Genomic DNA, 14,890 nt, shown 5'->3' on the forward strand with positions numbered 1-14,890 from the left:
CATTCAAATTTTTCTGTCGCGACATTGAAGTCTCAGGTCAAACTAGAAGTAAAGCAATTTTGAGCACACCATGGCATAATAAATTCTCTACCGCAACACAATTCCTGAAGTCCAAGTTCTAGATGAACTTTTTTAAGTTTTTACCCGAATTTTCTTATCCTAGTTTGAATAGGATTATTTTAATTATGCTCCTAAAACCTTAGCACTACAAGATGTTGTAAAACCTAAATATGGCTAATATTCCTTAGGGGTGGAGGGGGAATAGGAATTAATAAACATTATTGTGAAACAAAAACTATCACCACAAGCAATGACTAATGATGAGTTTAACAAATCAATGTTCAATAAATAAACTCAACAACCAAAGAACATAGACACTCTCAAAGATTTACAATATGAGTGCAAGTGACAGTATTTGATTTGGATTTTGAGCTCTAGGGATTATATGAGAATGTTCTCTGATTTTTTTTATAAGTCTCTTCTCTCTCTTTTGCATAAAGAATTTGAGCTTTTATATCCCTTCAAATTTAAGTCGTTGCTTCATTTAATGTAATTCTGAAAAGTCTATAAAACTTAAAGGAACGATTGTTCCATAATTGCGAACGGTCATTCTTGACACGAGAGATACTTTTTTCTCAAATCTAGGGTTCATGGAATGATCATTCTATCACACCGTATGATTGTGCAAAAGCATCGCAAAATCATTCCACCACGTGGAACGGTCTGACCAAAGGCTCTTCCAAATCCATTAAATTTCTAAAGGCATGCATGGCTTCTCGAAACGTTGTCGTGCGATTAGACAAAAATATGCTGATAGGAATGGTTGTTCCACTTTTGATATTTGAGTTTTGACTTGATCTGCAAGATTGACTTTTGAAGAATAGTTAAGAGCGCGAAGGATTCCGAATTTGTAATATCTTGACTTTTGACTTTAGCAGAACGGTCGTGCCAGAGTGAGCGATGTAACACATTTTGGCAGAGCATTGAATGACTATATGGAATGATGTCATGCAAAATGTTACGTTCATTTGGGTAGTTTTTATGACACTGAACGATCGTGTCTTGATCGTGCACAATCATACTAGTTGAAAAATTTGCTCACACACGGTCATGCTGCCTAACAAGTCTGTTTTGGTTTGGTTATGACTTGTGTCATACCTTAGCATGTCTTGGATAGTGATCAATAAACTTTTAGGTTAGTTTTGGCACATCAAAACACATGAGAGGCCAACAAATGTCTTTAGCTAGTTTTAATGGTGGGAAAGAGGAGAAAAAAGAGAGAAAACGAGCCATAATTTGGAACATCAAAGCAACTATTGTTGTAGCTTTGGTTCATCAACTAGAGAAGTTTTCTTTATTTCTTTTCTTGGTAAGTTTTCTTTATTTCTTTTCTTGAACCGATGTCTGTTATTTTTACAATGGTTATTTCTTTTAATACTATTATGAACTAATTAAATTTTCTAGAGTTAAGGTGTAGCCTGATTTATGAATATGTGCTGATGGATTTATGTTAGATTTTGTTACGCATATTTTTTCTAAGTTTTATTATTGTTCTTAATGCGTTCAATTCTTTTGGAACCAAGAGTTGATTGATATAGTGGACTAGGTTGAGATCAAGAGATGAAATCTAGTTAGTCTAAGTAATAAAAGCATAGATTGAGCGAAAGGTAGAGATAGGTAAACACGATTTGTGTGACTGTAGTAAATTCCAAATGGCTTACTGATCCCTTAAGACCTAAATTCAATTTAGAGATATCTTGGGTTAGTAATAAATGGTTAATCCCATAATTGTTCGAGAGAAAGTTATTGGAATTTCAGCGAATTTGGTCTTTAGAAAATGCTTAATAATGTTAGCATAATTTGTTGAGACATAGGAGTAAATTGGTGTGAAATCTATGCCCTAGGTATAGTCATATTGTTTTACAACTAGTGTTTTATTTGATTTGCAGTCTTATTTCTTTAGTTCTTAGTTTGTTTTCAATTTGATAGTTTAGTTATTTCATCCCATAAAGTGTTGATTAATCAAATAGTAATAGGAGTAATTTATTTTGGTAATTGGTAGTAGTAATTATCTAGGGTTCAATATCCGTTTACTCATACTACATTACTTGCATGATTTCATATGCTTGCGAAACCCCTGTCATAGATTGGGCTAGTAGACTTCATGACTAAAGATCTAAAAGTGGGTATTGTTTATTCCTTGGCTCAAATTTGATATAATGGTGTTCTAAGAAGCCAAAAATGGTTGTTTTATCTTCCACATAACTTGAGTATAGAGCTTTAACACAAACTTACACTAAAATAGCTAGGCAGAAGTTTTTTTTTTTTTCTGAACTGGGATTGCATTTTGTAGTTGCTCCCATAATATGGTGTGATAACCTCAGTGCTAGTTCCCTTGCTTCTAACGCCTGCACCAAACATATTGAAATTGATGCACACTATATCAAAGATCAAGTTACTATTAAACAACTTGTTATTCAATATGTTCCATCTAAGTTTAAAATTGCTAATGTTCTTACAAAAGCCTTAGCAGCTAAGAAGTTTGAAGTTTTAAGGAGCAAGTTGAAAGTTGTTTCTCTTAGTGCTTTTGTGAAAGAGAATGGTAAGGTTTCAAATTGAGAGCTCAAAGGATTATAATTGCCTTAGTAAAGGTTAGAGTAAAGGTTAAATGTGGAATTAGGTAAAGATTAAAACGATGTCGTTTACTCTTATTACTCATGTATTAAAATACACGTCAATCATATTCTATCAAGTTAGTTAGAAAATAAATCAATTTGACTTTTGCTTATTCTCTATTCTTTCTGTATTGTTCTCGATTGTTCTTGCCTCCATTAGAGCAGCTCTTTAATATTTTCATGGTATCAAAGCCATTGACACATGTCTTTGGCAAGAATTTAACAACTAGATATTGTGTTCTTTAGCTCAACTTCTTCAAGCTTTTTCCTATTCTGATAATCTTTTAATTCATCAAATCGGTTTTGCCAAAAATGGAGAACAACTCAAATAACTCGGTGCAATAAACAAGTTTAGCTTCACCACCAGCTCTACCTTCTATTTCTATCAAATTGAGTGACCAAAATTACAATTACTAGAAGTCTCAAATTCTTCCAGCTCTTATTGCTCATGGACTTGAAGGTCATCTCACCGGAGAGAAAATGTGTCCTCTAATGTTTACATTTGACAAATCAGATGAATCTAAGCAATCAAGGAAAAGAGGAAATCCTAACTATTTCAATTGGAAATGAACTGATCAGTTCTTGATGAGTTGGTTAATATTCTCTACTATTTCTAAATCCATGTTTCGACATGTTGCAAAGTATACTATTGCCTATGATATCTGGAACACGCTAGAATTGCATTTTCATTCAGCTTCCAAGGCTAGAACTCAACATCTGAGAAGTCTTTTACAAATTACTAAGAAGGATGCCCTTACTATTAATGAATATGTTCTGAAAATGAAAGATTTGAGTGATGAATTAGTAGCTAGTAGAGTTTTAATTAGTGATGAAGAGTTGTTGTTATACATCTTAGATGGTTAGGGCCTGAATATGATTTTGTTGTAGCAAATTCAACGTCAACAAGCAGTCAAGTTACACTTCAAGAAGCTTAGTTCCTTCTTCATAAACATGAAGTCAGGCTTGAAAGACAACATAATACCTACTCCAATTTTCATGATCATTTAGCTTTGGCTTTACTTGCTTCAAAATAAAATGAACCCCTTTTTCTGGTCAATTATGTCAACAAGAATGGCAATACATTAGTGTCTGTACTAGTAAGTGCACCATCAGTATAGTTTGAGACTCAACATGCTCAATTAGTCTACTCTTCTTCTCAGTACATGATGCCACAAAATTCATCCTTTGGTAGTAGTAATATGTTTCAACATGGATATCAAACTGAATATAGACTTGATTTTCATCCCTAGTTTCCTCATTATTCATCTAATCTTGCACATCAACTCATGACTCCTAGTATGATGATGTTTGGCTCCAATATGCAAAAAGGCAGAGGTAGAGGTCGAGGATATTTTAGGCCAAAACTCATCTGTCAAGTTTGTGGAAAGTCTAGTCACTCTACTCTTCAGTGTTATCACTGATTTAATCATGAATATCAGGGCTTTACTGGCTCGCATCCTGTTCACTCAACTAGCACTACAGGTCCAGTATATTCTAATATTTCCACTCAAGCACTACTAGCAACAAGAGTCACGCCGTTTCAATCTTTTCCATATCTACCTTATTCGAATCCTGCCTTGATCCAACCATCCTATAATTCAATTGGTCTTTATCTCAATATCATGCTTCAACTCAGCCACGATAATGTAAAATGCCTTGATCATCTTCCTTGCAAGCTCCAATTAATATTGAAGGCCAGTCTTCCAAGTCCATAGTTTCCTGTCCATCTGAACAACAAGGGTCTTTAGCAACTGCTACTTCTTGTACTCTGAATCATCAGACTTGGTTCACTCAACTTATCAAGGAGGCACATAGGTTCAGATAGGGAATGGACATACAGTTCCTATCACACACACATGTATTAGCTTTATACCTTCTCATTTCTCTTCTAAAGTGTTGAGTTTGAAGAATATGTTGTGTGTTCCTAATATAGCCAAAAACCTCTTAAGTATCTCACAATCTCACAAATAACAAGGGATGATGTTGTTGTTGTTGAATTTCATGCTGAAACTTGCTTTATAAAGAACAAAACAACTAGAGAAACACTGTTGCAAGGGAGTCTAAAAGATGGATTATATTAGATGCAAGTCTCCTTGCCATCTTTTAGACCTCTTAATGCAGCTATTTTCTCTTCAGTTCCTTTATATGAAGTTCCAGATTTCTGTCCTCAGCTTAATGTAGCAGCAAATAAAAGCTCAGTTTCATAACTTATGTCTTGTAGTCATAATTCTATCTTAGCAACAAATGATTGTACTTCTACAAATTCTGTATTAGACACCAAGCTTAGCACTACATTGTTATGGCATATTAGGTTAGGTCATCCTCAAGAGAAAACATTGAGAACTGTAATGAATAAAATGCATGTATTTGGTTATTTTGGCAATAAAACTCCTTTTTGTGAAGCATATCAATATGAAAAAATGCAGCAAGCCTAATTTCCTAAGTCTACTTTTCACTCACAAGCTCCCCTTGAATTGGTATACTCTGATTTATGGGGGCTTGCTCCAATTCAGTCTTCTGAAGGTTTTTGATATTACATTATATTTGTGGATGATTACAGTCGTTTTATGTGGATTTATCCTTTGAAGGCAAAATCTGAAGCTTTTCCAATCTTTATTAAGTTTCACTGTTTAGTTGAAAGGCAACTGAACCATAAACTCAAGTGTCTGCAAACAGACGGGCGGGGGGGAGTTTAGGTCATTTTCCAAGTATCTAAACCACCATGCATCCAATTTCAATACCCCTGTCCCTACTTACATCAGCAAAATGGCAGGGTAGAGAGAAAGCATAGAGCCATTATTGAGTTTGGACTAGTCTTAATTACCCATGTTGTTATGCCACTTTGTTTTTGGTGGCAATCTTTTAGCATTGCAGCTTTTCTGCTAAATAGATTGCCCTCAGCTTCTATTGAGTCCTCTACTCCTTTCACCATGCTCTTTGGACATGAAACAAATTATAGTGATCTAAAGGTCTTTGGATGCTGTTGTTACCCTTTCATTAGACCATATCAGAAACATGAGTTCTCTTATTACACTAAAAAGTGTGTGTTTTTGGGTTATAGCCTGGTCCATAAAGGCTATAAGTGCATGTCCTCAACCGACAAACCATATATAGTCAAACAAGCCAAGTTTAATGAATGTGACTTTTCTTTCAAAACTGATTTCAACTTTAAGAATATCTTATGTGAAGATACTAAGGTTGTTGGTTTGGTTAATGCCCATATCTTTCAAAGTTCTTGGCAACTTCCAACTTGTTCTATCAGTGCATCAGAGTCTTTAACTTCAACTTCATCTGGTTTACATACTTCAATAGGTCTTGAAAACCAAGGTTTTGGGGACCAATTGGCCACTGATCATACTCAGTATACTGCTTCTCAAGATCCTGCATCAAGAGTAAGTATTCCTTCTAAAATGTTGCCTTCCTATTCAGAGTTCACCATTTCTCCATCATATAATGATCAGCCAACTAACATACTCAATTCTAGTTCTTTAGAAAATTTGTAGTCTAAAGCATCAAATTTTCCAAGAATTCAATTGGAAGTAGCTCTTCCATTCTTAAAGCCACATACATAGAATGCTCACCCTATGGTGACTAGGTCCAAAAGTAGATCACAATCATCCAATATTTGTGCCTATTTGTATACTCAAACCATTCTACCAGAACCAAAAACCACTGCTGAGGCTTTAAGTAAACCCGAGTGGAAAGATGTCATGGTAGCAGAATATAATGCTCTCTTGACAAATCAAACCTGGGAGTTAGTTCTTTACAAGCTAGAAATGACTATAGTGGGAAGTAAATGAGTGTGTAAAACCAAGTTGAACTCTGATGGATCCTTGCAATGGTATAAAGCCAAGCTTGTTGCAAAGGGATTTTAGCAAACACTAGATTTGGATTACTTTGAGACTTTTCTCTTGTCATCAAAGTTGCCACCATACAAGTTATGTTGTCTTTAGCAGTTCATAAAAATGGGACATCCAGCAAATTAACATCAATAATGCCTTCCTCAATGGAGAATTAACCGAGGCTATTTACATGGGTCAACCAGAAGGGTTTGCTAACACAACCTTTCCAAGATATGTATGCAAGTTGCATAAAGCCTTGTATTGCTGGAAATAAGCTCCTAGAGCTTGGTTTGACAAACTGAAAGGTGCTTTGTTGTCATGGGGGTTTGTGAATTCCACTTCTGATGTCATTTTGCTTTATTTTAAAAAAGGCTCTCAAGTACCTTTTGGTATATGTGGATGATATCCTTCTTATAGGGAACGATAATCATGTCATTGACAAGGTTGTGGTAGACTTGAATAAGAAGTTTTCTCTCAAAACTTTAGGATCTCTCCACTACTTCGTTGGTTTTGAAGTGACTAAAAATAGTTCATCCTTACTCTTAACTCAAACTAGGTATGCTTAGGAGTTACTCAGCAAAGCTGGCATGCCAGATTCCAAGCCTTGTACCACTCCAATGGCTCTTGGTACTAAACTCAGCAAGGAGGATGGTAAACCATTTGATCAACCTTCTTTTTACAAGAAAGTTGTTGGTAGCTTGCAGTATCTTACCTTGTCCGGGCCAGACTTAGCATTTGTTGTCAAATAAGTTTTGTCAATTCTTTCAATCTCCTACAGTAGCTCACTAGACTATGTGCAAGAGAGTACTTAGGTACATTCAAGGTACCATTCATCATGGTTTAGTGTTCACTTGAGAAAAAAGGTTTGGTTTGGACGGTTATGCAGATGTTGATTGGGCAAGTGACACTAATGATAGAAATTCCACCAGTGGTTATGGTATTTTTCTTGGAGAGATATCTCATTTAGTGGAGCTCAAGGAAGCAAAAATTTGTGTCATTATCTTCCACTGAAGCAAAGTACAGGCCCTTATGTCAAGCTGCCACTAAACTAGTCTCGATTCAAAACTTGTTTACAGAACTTGAAATTGAGATAACAACCACACCAGTTCTTTGGTGTGACAACATGAGTGCAGGGGCCTTATAATCTAACCCTGTTTTTCATGCAAGAATAAAGCACATCGAAATAGATGTGCATTATGTTCGAGAGCTAGTTGCTGATAAAAGAGTGTGTGTGCAATATGTGGGTACTAAATATCAACTTGCAGACATATTAACAAAACCTTTGTCGGGTCACAGGTTTTAGTGGCTAAGGAAGAAGTTGAAGGTGGCTGAGTCACTAGAAGTACAACAAGAAGTTTCTAGTAACTAAAGCATAGAAGCTGGTTTGTGTACATTGAATAGATTAGTCATAGTCTTGATATGCTATTCTGATTACTGTGTTGATGATTTGATTGATACTGTTGTAAGATGCAAGTTGTGATGCTGAATCAGTTAGTAGTATGCTGCTTGTTGTAGCTCTGGTATGCTGATTTGATGAGTATAAGCTATGAAGGTGTTGTATGGTGTTACAAATATGGTGCTGAATTAGTAAGGTGCTGAATGCATCTGTATGTTATGGTAGTATGGTGTTGAATTGTAAGCTACTAAATGGGTTTAGTGTTGGTATGATGTTGTAGTCTGGTGTAGAGTAAGTTTTTCTATTCAGTATGTTATGGTATTATGGTGCTAAATTGTAAGCTGCTAAATGTGTTTAGTGTTTGTATGATGTTGTAGTCTGGTGTAGAGTAAGTTTTTTTTCAGTATGTTATGGTAGTATGGTGCTGAATTGTAAGTTGCTAAATGTGTTTAGTGTTGGTATGATGTTGTAGTCTGGTGTAGAGTTAGTTTCTATTGGCTCAACAATATGATGTTCTGAGTTTTTTTTTTTTTTTTTTTTTAGTATGCTAGTATGCTGCTAAAGCTGAATTATGTTGTTGAATTTTTGCTGCTGAATTGGTCATGTTCAACAAGACAACTGATGTTGAAGGATGGTGCTGATTGTTGAAGTCATTGCCGAAAGTCAAATTTTTCTTTTTGTTTGCAGATTAGAAATAGAGGAAGTTATGTTAAAGGGGAAATATTAAGATAGAATCAGTATTGGAACCTAGAGAGTGTTTTGTTTATGGGGGTATGTTAGAATAAAAGTTAAATGTGGAATTAGGCAAAGATGAAAAACGGTGTCGTTTACTCTTATTACTCATGTATTAAAATGCACGTTAATTGTATTCTGTCAAGTCAGTTAGAAAAGAAATCAATTTGACTTTTGCTTCTTCTCCATTCTCTCTGTATTGTTCTCGATTGTTCTTGCCTCCATTGGAGTAGCTCTTTAATAATTTCAATAAGAAAAAGCTCAGAAAGATAGTTAGAGTAGAGATGATTTTGAAGATAAGCAAAGAAATCATAAAGATGAATTGATGATCAAAGTATAGATGATGATGATGATGAGGTAAGCCAAGTTTTACTTTACTAAAAGTTGAGTTCATAGAAGTTAGAGTGAGCTCACTTATTAAGTCAGAACAAGTCAATGTACTAAGTTTGTTAAGATCGTTAATTTTATTAACGTTTGTTAAAGTTGCCATTAGTTCAAAATTAGCTAAGTTTCTAAAGCAAGCTTAAGTCAGATTATCAAGCTTAAGCTTTCTCTTGTACTTATGTATAAGACTTTGTAATCTCATTCTTCATCCAATCCATGAAAGTATAGATTTTTCATTCTTCTTTACATATGTTGACTATAATTAGTAAACCAAACCAAACCAAACCAATTTGAATCGAATTGGTGGTAAATTTTGAAAGAGTTTATGGACTCTTTTTAACGCACAGCAAAATGGGTTTCAAGTGGGTGTATAATGTCTTTGCTTAAAGATTACCAAAAAACAAATCAATCAACCAACCATGAGCGTAAAAGTAAAGCACATAGAGATTTACATGGTTCGGCTAAAATCCTTTTAGCCTACATCCATGGGGACCTCATCCAGCTTAAGCCAATCCACTGTAACAAACACAATTAAAGGCAATCCAAAGTCAAAGTTAAGTACAACAAAGTAAAAACTCCCTGTTCTACAAGACTCTTAACTCCACCCTTTGATCCCTTAAGTGTTCTGCTACATCAAGCTTCCACCTAAGGCACCGCTTGGTCAGCTTGAGCTCCTCTCAAGCTTCAATGGTTGAAGCTTCCCTTTAACTCCACGGCTTGACTGACTTCAAGTGTTCAATCAAGGAACCACGTTCCATAACTCAAACAAAGATAAAATGATCGTTAATATAATCAACAATCAATAAGAACCTGTGCAAAGATACTTTGAAAAATTCAAAGCAAAACCAGATTAATTCGCAAGGAAGAAGATGACCCAATTTATATCCTTGCATGAACCAATCTCCACTGTACACATGTGAGATCCTTTTTACTAACTGTCTTGGACCACTCTAAGAATAGAGTGACACTTGTAATCATAAAGGAAAATAAGATATAAATATTTTAAGAAAGACACGTGTAGAGAGAGAGCGAGGTTAATAAAATGTTTACACATACATTGGAAATATCCTCACATGCATAAACAATTAAAGAGAATCATATGGCCTGTTTAGTTTATTATTTTATACCCCATTCTCAATTCTATTCTCAAAATAACTGTTTATTTTATTATTTAAGAAATACTTTTATATTATATTTAATTATTTTTAATCCTCTTAAATTTACTAATTTAATTAAACATCCCCAGAAAAAAGTTTAAGAATTAACAAAAACACTTCCACTTATCCATAGTTGCCAGATTCCGATAACTATCGTCGGTGGTAGCCGAAATCTGTTATAACGGTGTACAAATGATCGAAACTCGTCGGTAATTCGTTGATCTGGTCGTCAGCTATAGCCAAAGAAATGACTGACAACGACGGCCAGATCTGACCTTTTGCAACCATTGATGGCCAGATCTGGCAGTAGATCTAGCCTTTTTCGGCCAGATCTGTGGTGGATCGGGCTAAAAAAGGCCAGATTGATGCACGACCGGTCAGATCCGACCAGTCTGGGTCATAACGCCAGATTCCGGCGGTGGTGGCCAGAATCTGGCACTATGGGTGGGTAAGGGTGTTTTTGTCATTTTACAAAAAATCTATATATTGGGGTTTTTAGTTAAATTAGCAAGCCTATGGGGTTTTTTTTGATTAATTTTTAAATTTTACCTCATAATAATCACCCTATCCAATACTATTTCTAAAATTCTATCCAAAATAACAAACCAAACGGACCCATAATTGTGCTCTAACAGTCGAAAGTGCAAACATCACAAATAATGTTCACACATATTTCATTAGTTCACAATAAAGAGCTTACAAAATTGGTTCAAATTGGTTTGGTGCATTAGCATATAAAGCCATGCTCCTTGTTATTATACCTAATGTTACATAAATATTTTAGGAACTAAAAAAGTATGAAAAAATTGAATATGAAAAAAATATCATCATACAATATTTCATATATAGTATATGTCCCACTGTTGCCAATTTTGTTTTAAAGAAATTAGTCTCATGAACATAAAATAATACTTCAAAAAAACTCATATGCATACAACGGGAGCCCTATTAATTAGTAAGGGTTCCTAACACCGACTTTCCTTAAGGTTTCAACGTTTCACAAGCGCGTAGAGAAGATAATTCGGTCTGTTAGCTGTCATTAGGGCATATATAACTAAAAATAAATTGATTGTAAATTTAATAATATAGTTAATTTAAAATTTTAGTGATAAAAGAAGATAACTTCCGTATATTTCAAAACAATAATACTGCTCTTCCCAAAATGTATTCCAAGTTTTACATTCTAAGTGATGTGTCAACACATGTAGTATTGATATGTAAATAAAATAATGATGCATTGAATACATGACAATGTCCATATAATGACATATTATTTGGGATGTGAAATTTGGGATAAATTGTATTACTCATTTTAAAATTGAAATTACTAAAATAACCATTATTTTTTAAATATGATCTAATGGATACTAATGGAATGAGACAGATGTTAGCCTAATCATCTGCTCTCCATGCTTGTCTATAGGTTGAAACCTTAGGGGATTTCAATGTTATTAACCATATTTGCAACTCTAAATTTCTATATAATTTAACCCTACTATTCGAAAGAAAAACTAAAATTACCTGTAATAAAACCGCTTTGGTCTGTTTCAGATTTTTCTGCTTAGAGACGTTGCATACCCTTACAAATAATTTCCTAATTTTCAGATTATTCCTTACTAAAATAGAATCTTACCATATTATGGATTACTATTCACACAAGTTGACAACATTCTTCTATAAATACTATGACATTATTAAAATCCCTAAAGAAAAGTTTGTTGAGCATGACCAGTGATGTTGCCGATGAGGGTACTCGATCAATGTTTTAATAACAGATTCGGGGTGAAACTCGGCAAAGTGGGTGAGCCCCAGGTGCTAGTCGGGACCGGTGAAGTCAGTATGTCCAGAGGTTTGAAATCCAGCAAACACATCTCTGTGATCTAGTCAAATACAAATCGGTGGTCGACTGGTTAGCGACAATGACACCAAATGCTAATCTCATTCATCCTTTGAGCTATTCCCTAGCAAATTTACCCAAGATCTGGCCGCAATTGAATAATTTTCTGCAAAAAACGCCTTTGTGTCCAACTGTCAACCCCTCTATTTGCCCTACTAATCATCGGCAATAGCTCGCTATTGTGTCAACTTGACTTTTTCCTTTTTTGGTCATTTCACTCACTGAAAATCACCTCCGTCGCCACCTTTCAACTCATCGACACTTCCTCTCCAAAACCCCCAATAGCCCCACCACTATCTACTCACTGATCATTGCCCTCCTCTCTAGGGTTTACTTCTTCATAAATTTAGGGCTTTAAATAGTGGACAGGGGTGACCCGGCCTAGAGAAGGCCTTGGGTACCGGTTCAATTGGTCGAACCGATCGGGCTGGATGGGGTTTTAAAACAGTGTACTTGATGACCTTATTACCGAGTTAATCGATTACTAAATTGTGTATGATTGGTGAAGTTACCGATATATGCACTTAGCAACCTTGTTACCAAGTTCCAGAATTACTAAATTGTGTATGATTGGTGATGTTACTGATTTATGCACTCGGCAACCTTGTTACCAAGTTCCAGAATTACTAAATTGTGTATGATTGGTGATGTTACTGATTTATGCACTCGGCAACTTGTTACCAAGTTCCAGAATTACTAAATTGTGTATGATCGGTGATGTTACCGATTTATGCACTTGGCGACCTTGTTACCAAGTTCCAGACTTGAATTGAGTTTGACCGGTAGTGTTGCCGATATTGGTACTCAACAACCTTATTACCAAGCTTTAAAGTACAAACTTCTTTACCAAATTTTAGACAGACAAAAACTCATGTTTTCATTTTTTTACCGAAAAAATCACCATCAACAAAAATAAATTACCAAGTTCAACTTGGTTCGACTATTAAAATTATCTTACCAAGTTCAGACGCATGGATGATCCATCCCAGCGTCACTGATTTGGACACAGAGAATTTGGTTCGATCTTTAAATCTAAGGTCAGATGCAATTTTCCTGGCAATTCATAAAGGTCAACAATGCCAGTTCAAACTTTTGAGGCGGACTTTCCTTGTATGCCAACATTCTGTATCCAGCCTGCAACTGATGAGAATATTCCATAATCGGCAGCTAAATGATGCACTCAATAGCGAAGGAAATTACAGAAAATCAAATCTAAAGGATATGGCAATAATAATGATGAGAAATCAAATATTATTTACTGGGGATTCTAGTACATCATCTTTGTTTTCCCTTTGTATAATAGAGACTTTAGAGCATCATATTGGCATCCCATCGAGAAATAAATACTATTTTAGAGGGAGAGATCTAGCATGAAGATAAAGTCAGTTTTTTAGCCAAATACTTCCTGCTCCTATCAGAAGCTCTAAAACCCTAGGGCTGGTTATGATTTTTGCAAAATGTTCCAAAAACTATTCTCTCAAAATGAAAAAAACAAAATCATTTTTCACTTCTTTGTACACAAATGGACAATTTTGGTATTTTTATACATTAAAATATTAATGTTGTATCATAGTGATTATGTTAAATATTATTTGAAAAGAAATTTTCGCATGCAAAAATATTTTCACTGTTTTCATTTTTAAACTTTGTCTTTCAAAAACATTATTTATGACTGAAATTTAGAGGGTTGATGGTTTCGGAGTCACCTTGGCTAATTTGACTGGTCTCTTTTCGATCATGCTAGGCCTACTCTTCTTCAATGATCGAACAGCTAAACAACCAATGTATGGTGCAAAGGATCTGGCATGCATAAATTATTTGAGGAAGAGTGATCTAACATTAAGATAAGAGTGCTGTTTATTAGCCAAGGATGACTTCCTGCTTCTTATTAATTAACGTTTAGACCCTTAATTGTTGGGTTAATTCAGCAGGCAGTCGTCTTTGGCTACCTGGACACACTCTTTTCTCTTATGTTAGACTTTCTCTTCTTCGCCATTTCCAACAAACCTATCATACAAAGTTTGTTTTTTTTTTTTTATTCAATTAATTTATGTACCAATCGGTGATACATTTTTTCCATGTTTAAATTATTTGAATGGCTTCTTTTGATGGTTTTGATATGAAAGAACGAAGACGGATGATATGAAACATGATAGTATTGAAATGGAAAGAAATATACGGGTGATATCAACATGAAAGTATTTGATAATTAAAAGAACGTAGACTGATATATGAAACATAAGGTTAAACGGTCGTCTCAAACTTTAACCATGAAACATAGGGTTAGCAGTCGGCTTGAAGATAACTAAACAATTAAAAGTTGAATTAAGATCTCAATTTAATAACATTAATTTAACAAAATATTAGACAATTTTCTTTCATATATCTAATGAATTTAGTTTTTATTATTGTAAGCAAATTTGACATTGATGTCTATAACTATATGTTAGGAATTAGAAAATCAATGTCACATGATTCAAGGAGTTTTGTCATTTTCTTTTAAAAAAAAGGTTTTAGATACGCCCAACCATTGAAGAGGCAATAAAAATTGACATGAGAAATAGTCAATGAGATAGAGAGCTCTTGTGTGCTTGGTTTAGTAGGATTCCTTTAAGGTAAGTAAACTCTTGACAAATTAATTGACTGCAAAAAATTATCTAATATTTATTTAAAATTTAAATGTCGAAACATCCAAAAACAAATTCAAAAATCGTCAAAAGATGAATGTTGTGCATTGTCATTCTTCAAAGAGTCATGTTAACATGCCTGGAAAAATGATATTAAACTGCATATACATAACAACAAAT

At 34.6% G+C, this 14,890-nt stretch overlaps 1 protein-coding gene across 1 annotated transcript in view; it reads left to right on the top strand.

The window, feature by feature from the left end:
- The window catches only part of LOC116138845, a 32,026-nt gene extending 24,760 nt beyond the window's left edge, over nucleotides 1-7,266 (top strand). The window contains exons 21-24 of the mRNA XM_031424504.1: nucleotides 2,354-2,602; nucleotides 5,865-6,067; nucleotides 6,889-6,966; nucleotides 7,084-7,266. Coding sequence (XP_031280364.1) covers nucleotides 2,354-2,602; nucleotides 5,865-6,067; nucleotides 6,889-6,966; nucleotides 7,084-7,266 — 713 coding nt within the window. The remainder of the gene's footprint in view (nucleotides 1-2,353; nucleotides 2,603-5,864; nucleotides 6,068-6,888; nucleotides 6,967-7,083) is intronic.
- Nucleotides 7,267-14,890: the final 7,624 nt, after the last annotated feature.

Source organism: Pistacia vera, unplaced genomic scaffold (genome assembly GCF_008641045.1).
Source record: "Pistacia vera cultivar Batoury unplaced genomic scaffold, PisVer_v2 Contig344, whole genome shotgun sequence".
Taxonomy (NCBI): domain Eukaryota; kingdom Viridiplantae; phylum Streptophyta; class Magnoliopsida; order Sapindales; family Anacardiaceae; genus Pistacia; species Pistacia vera.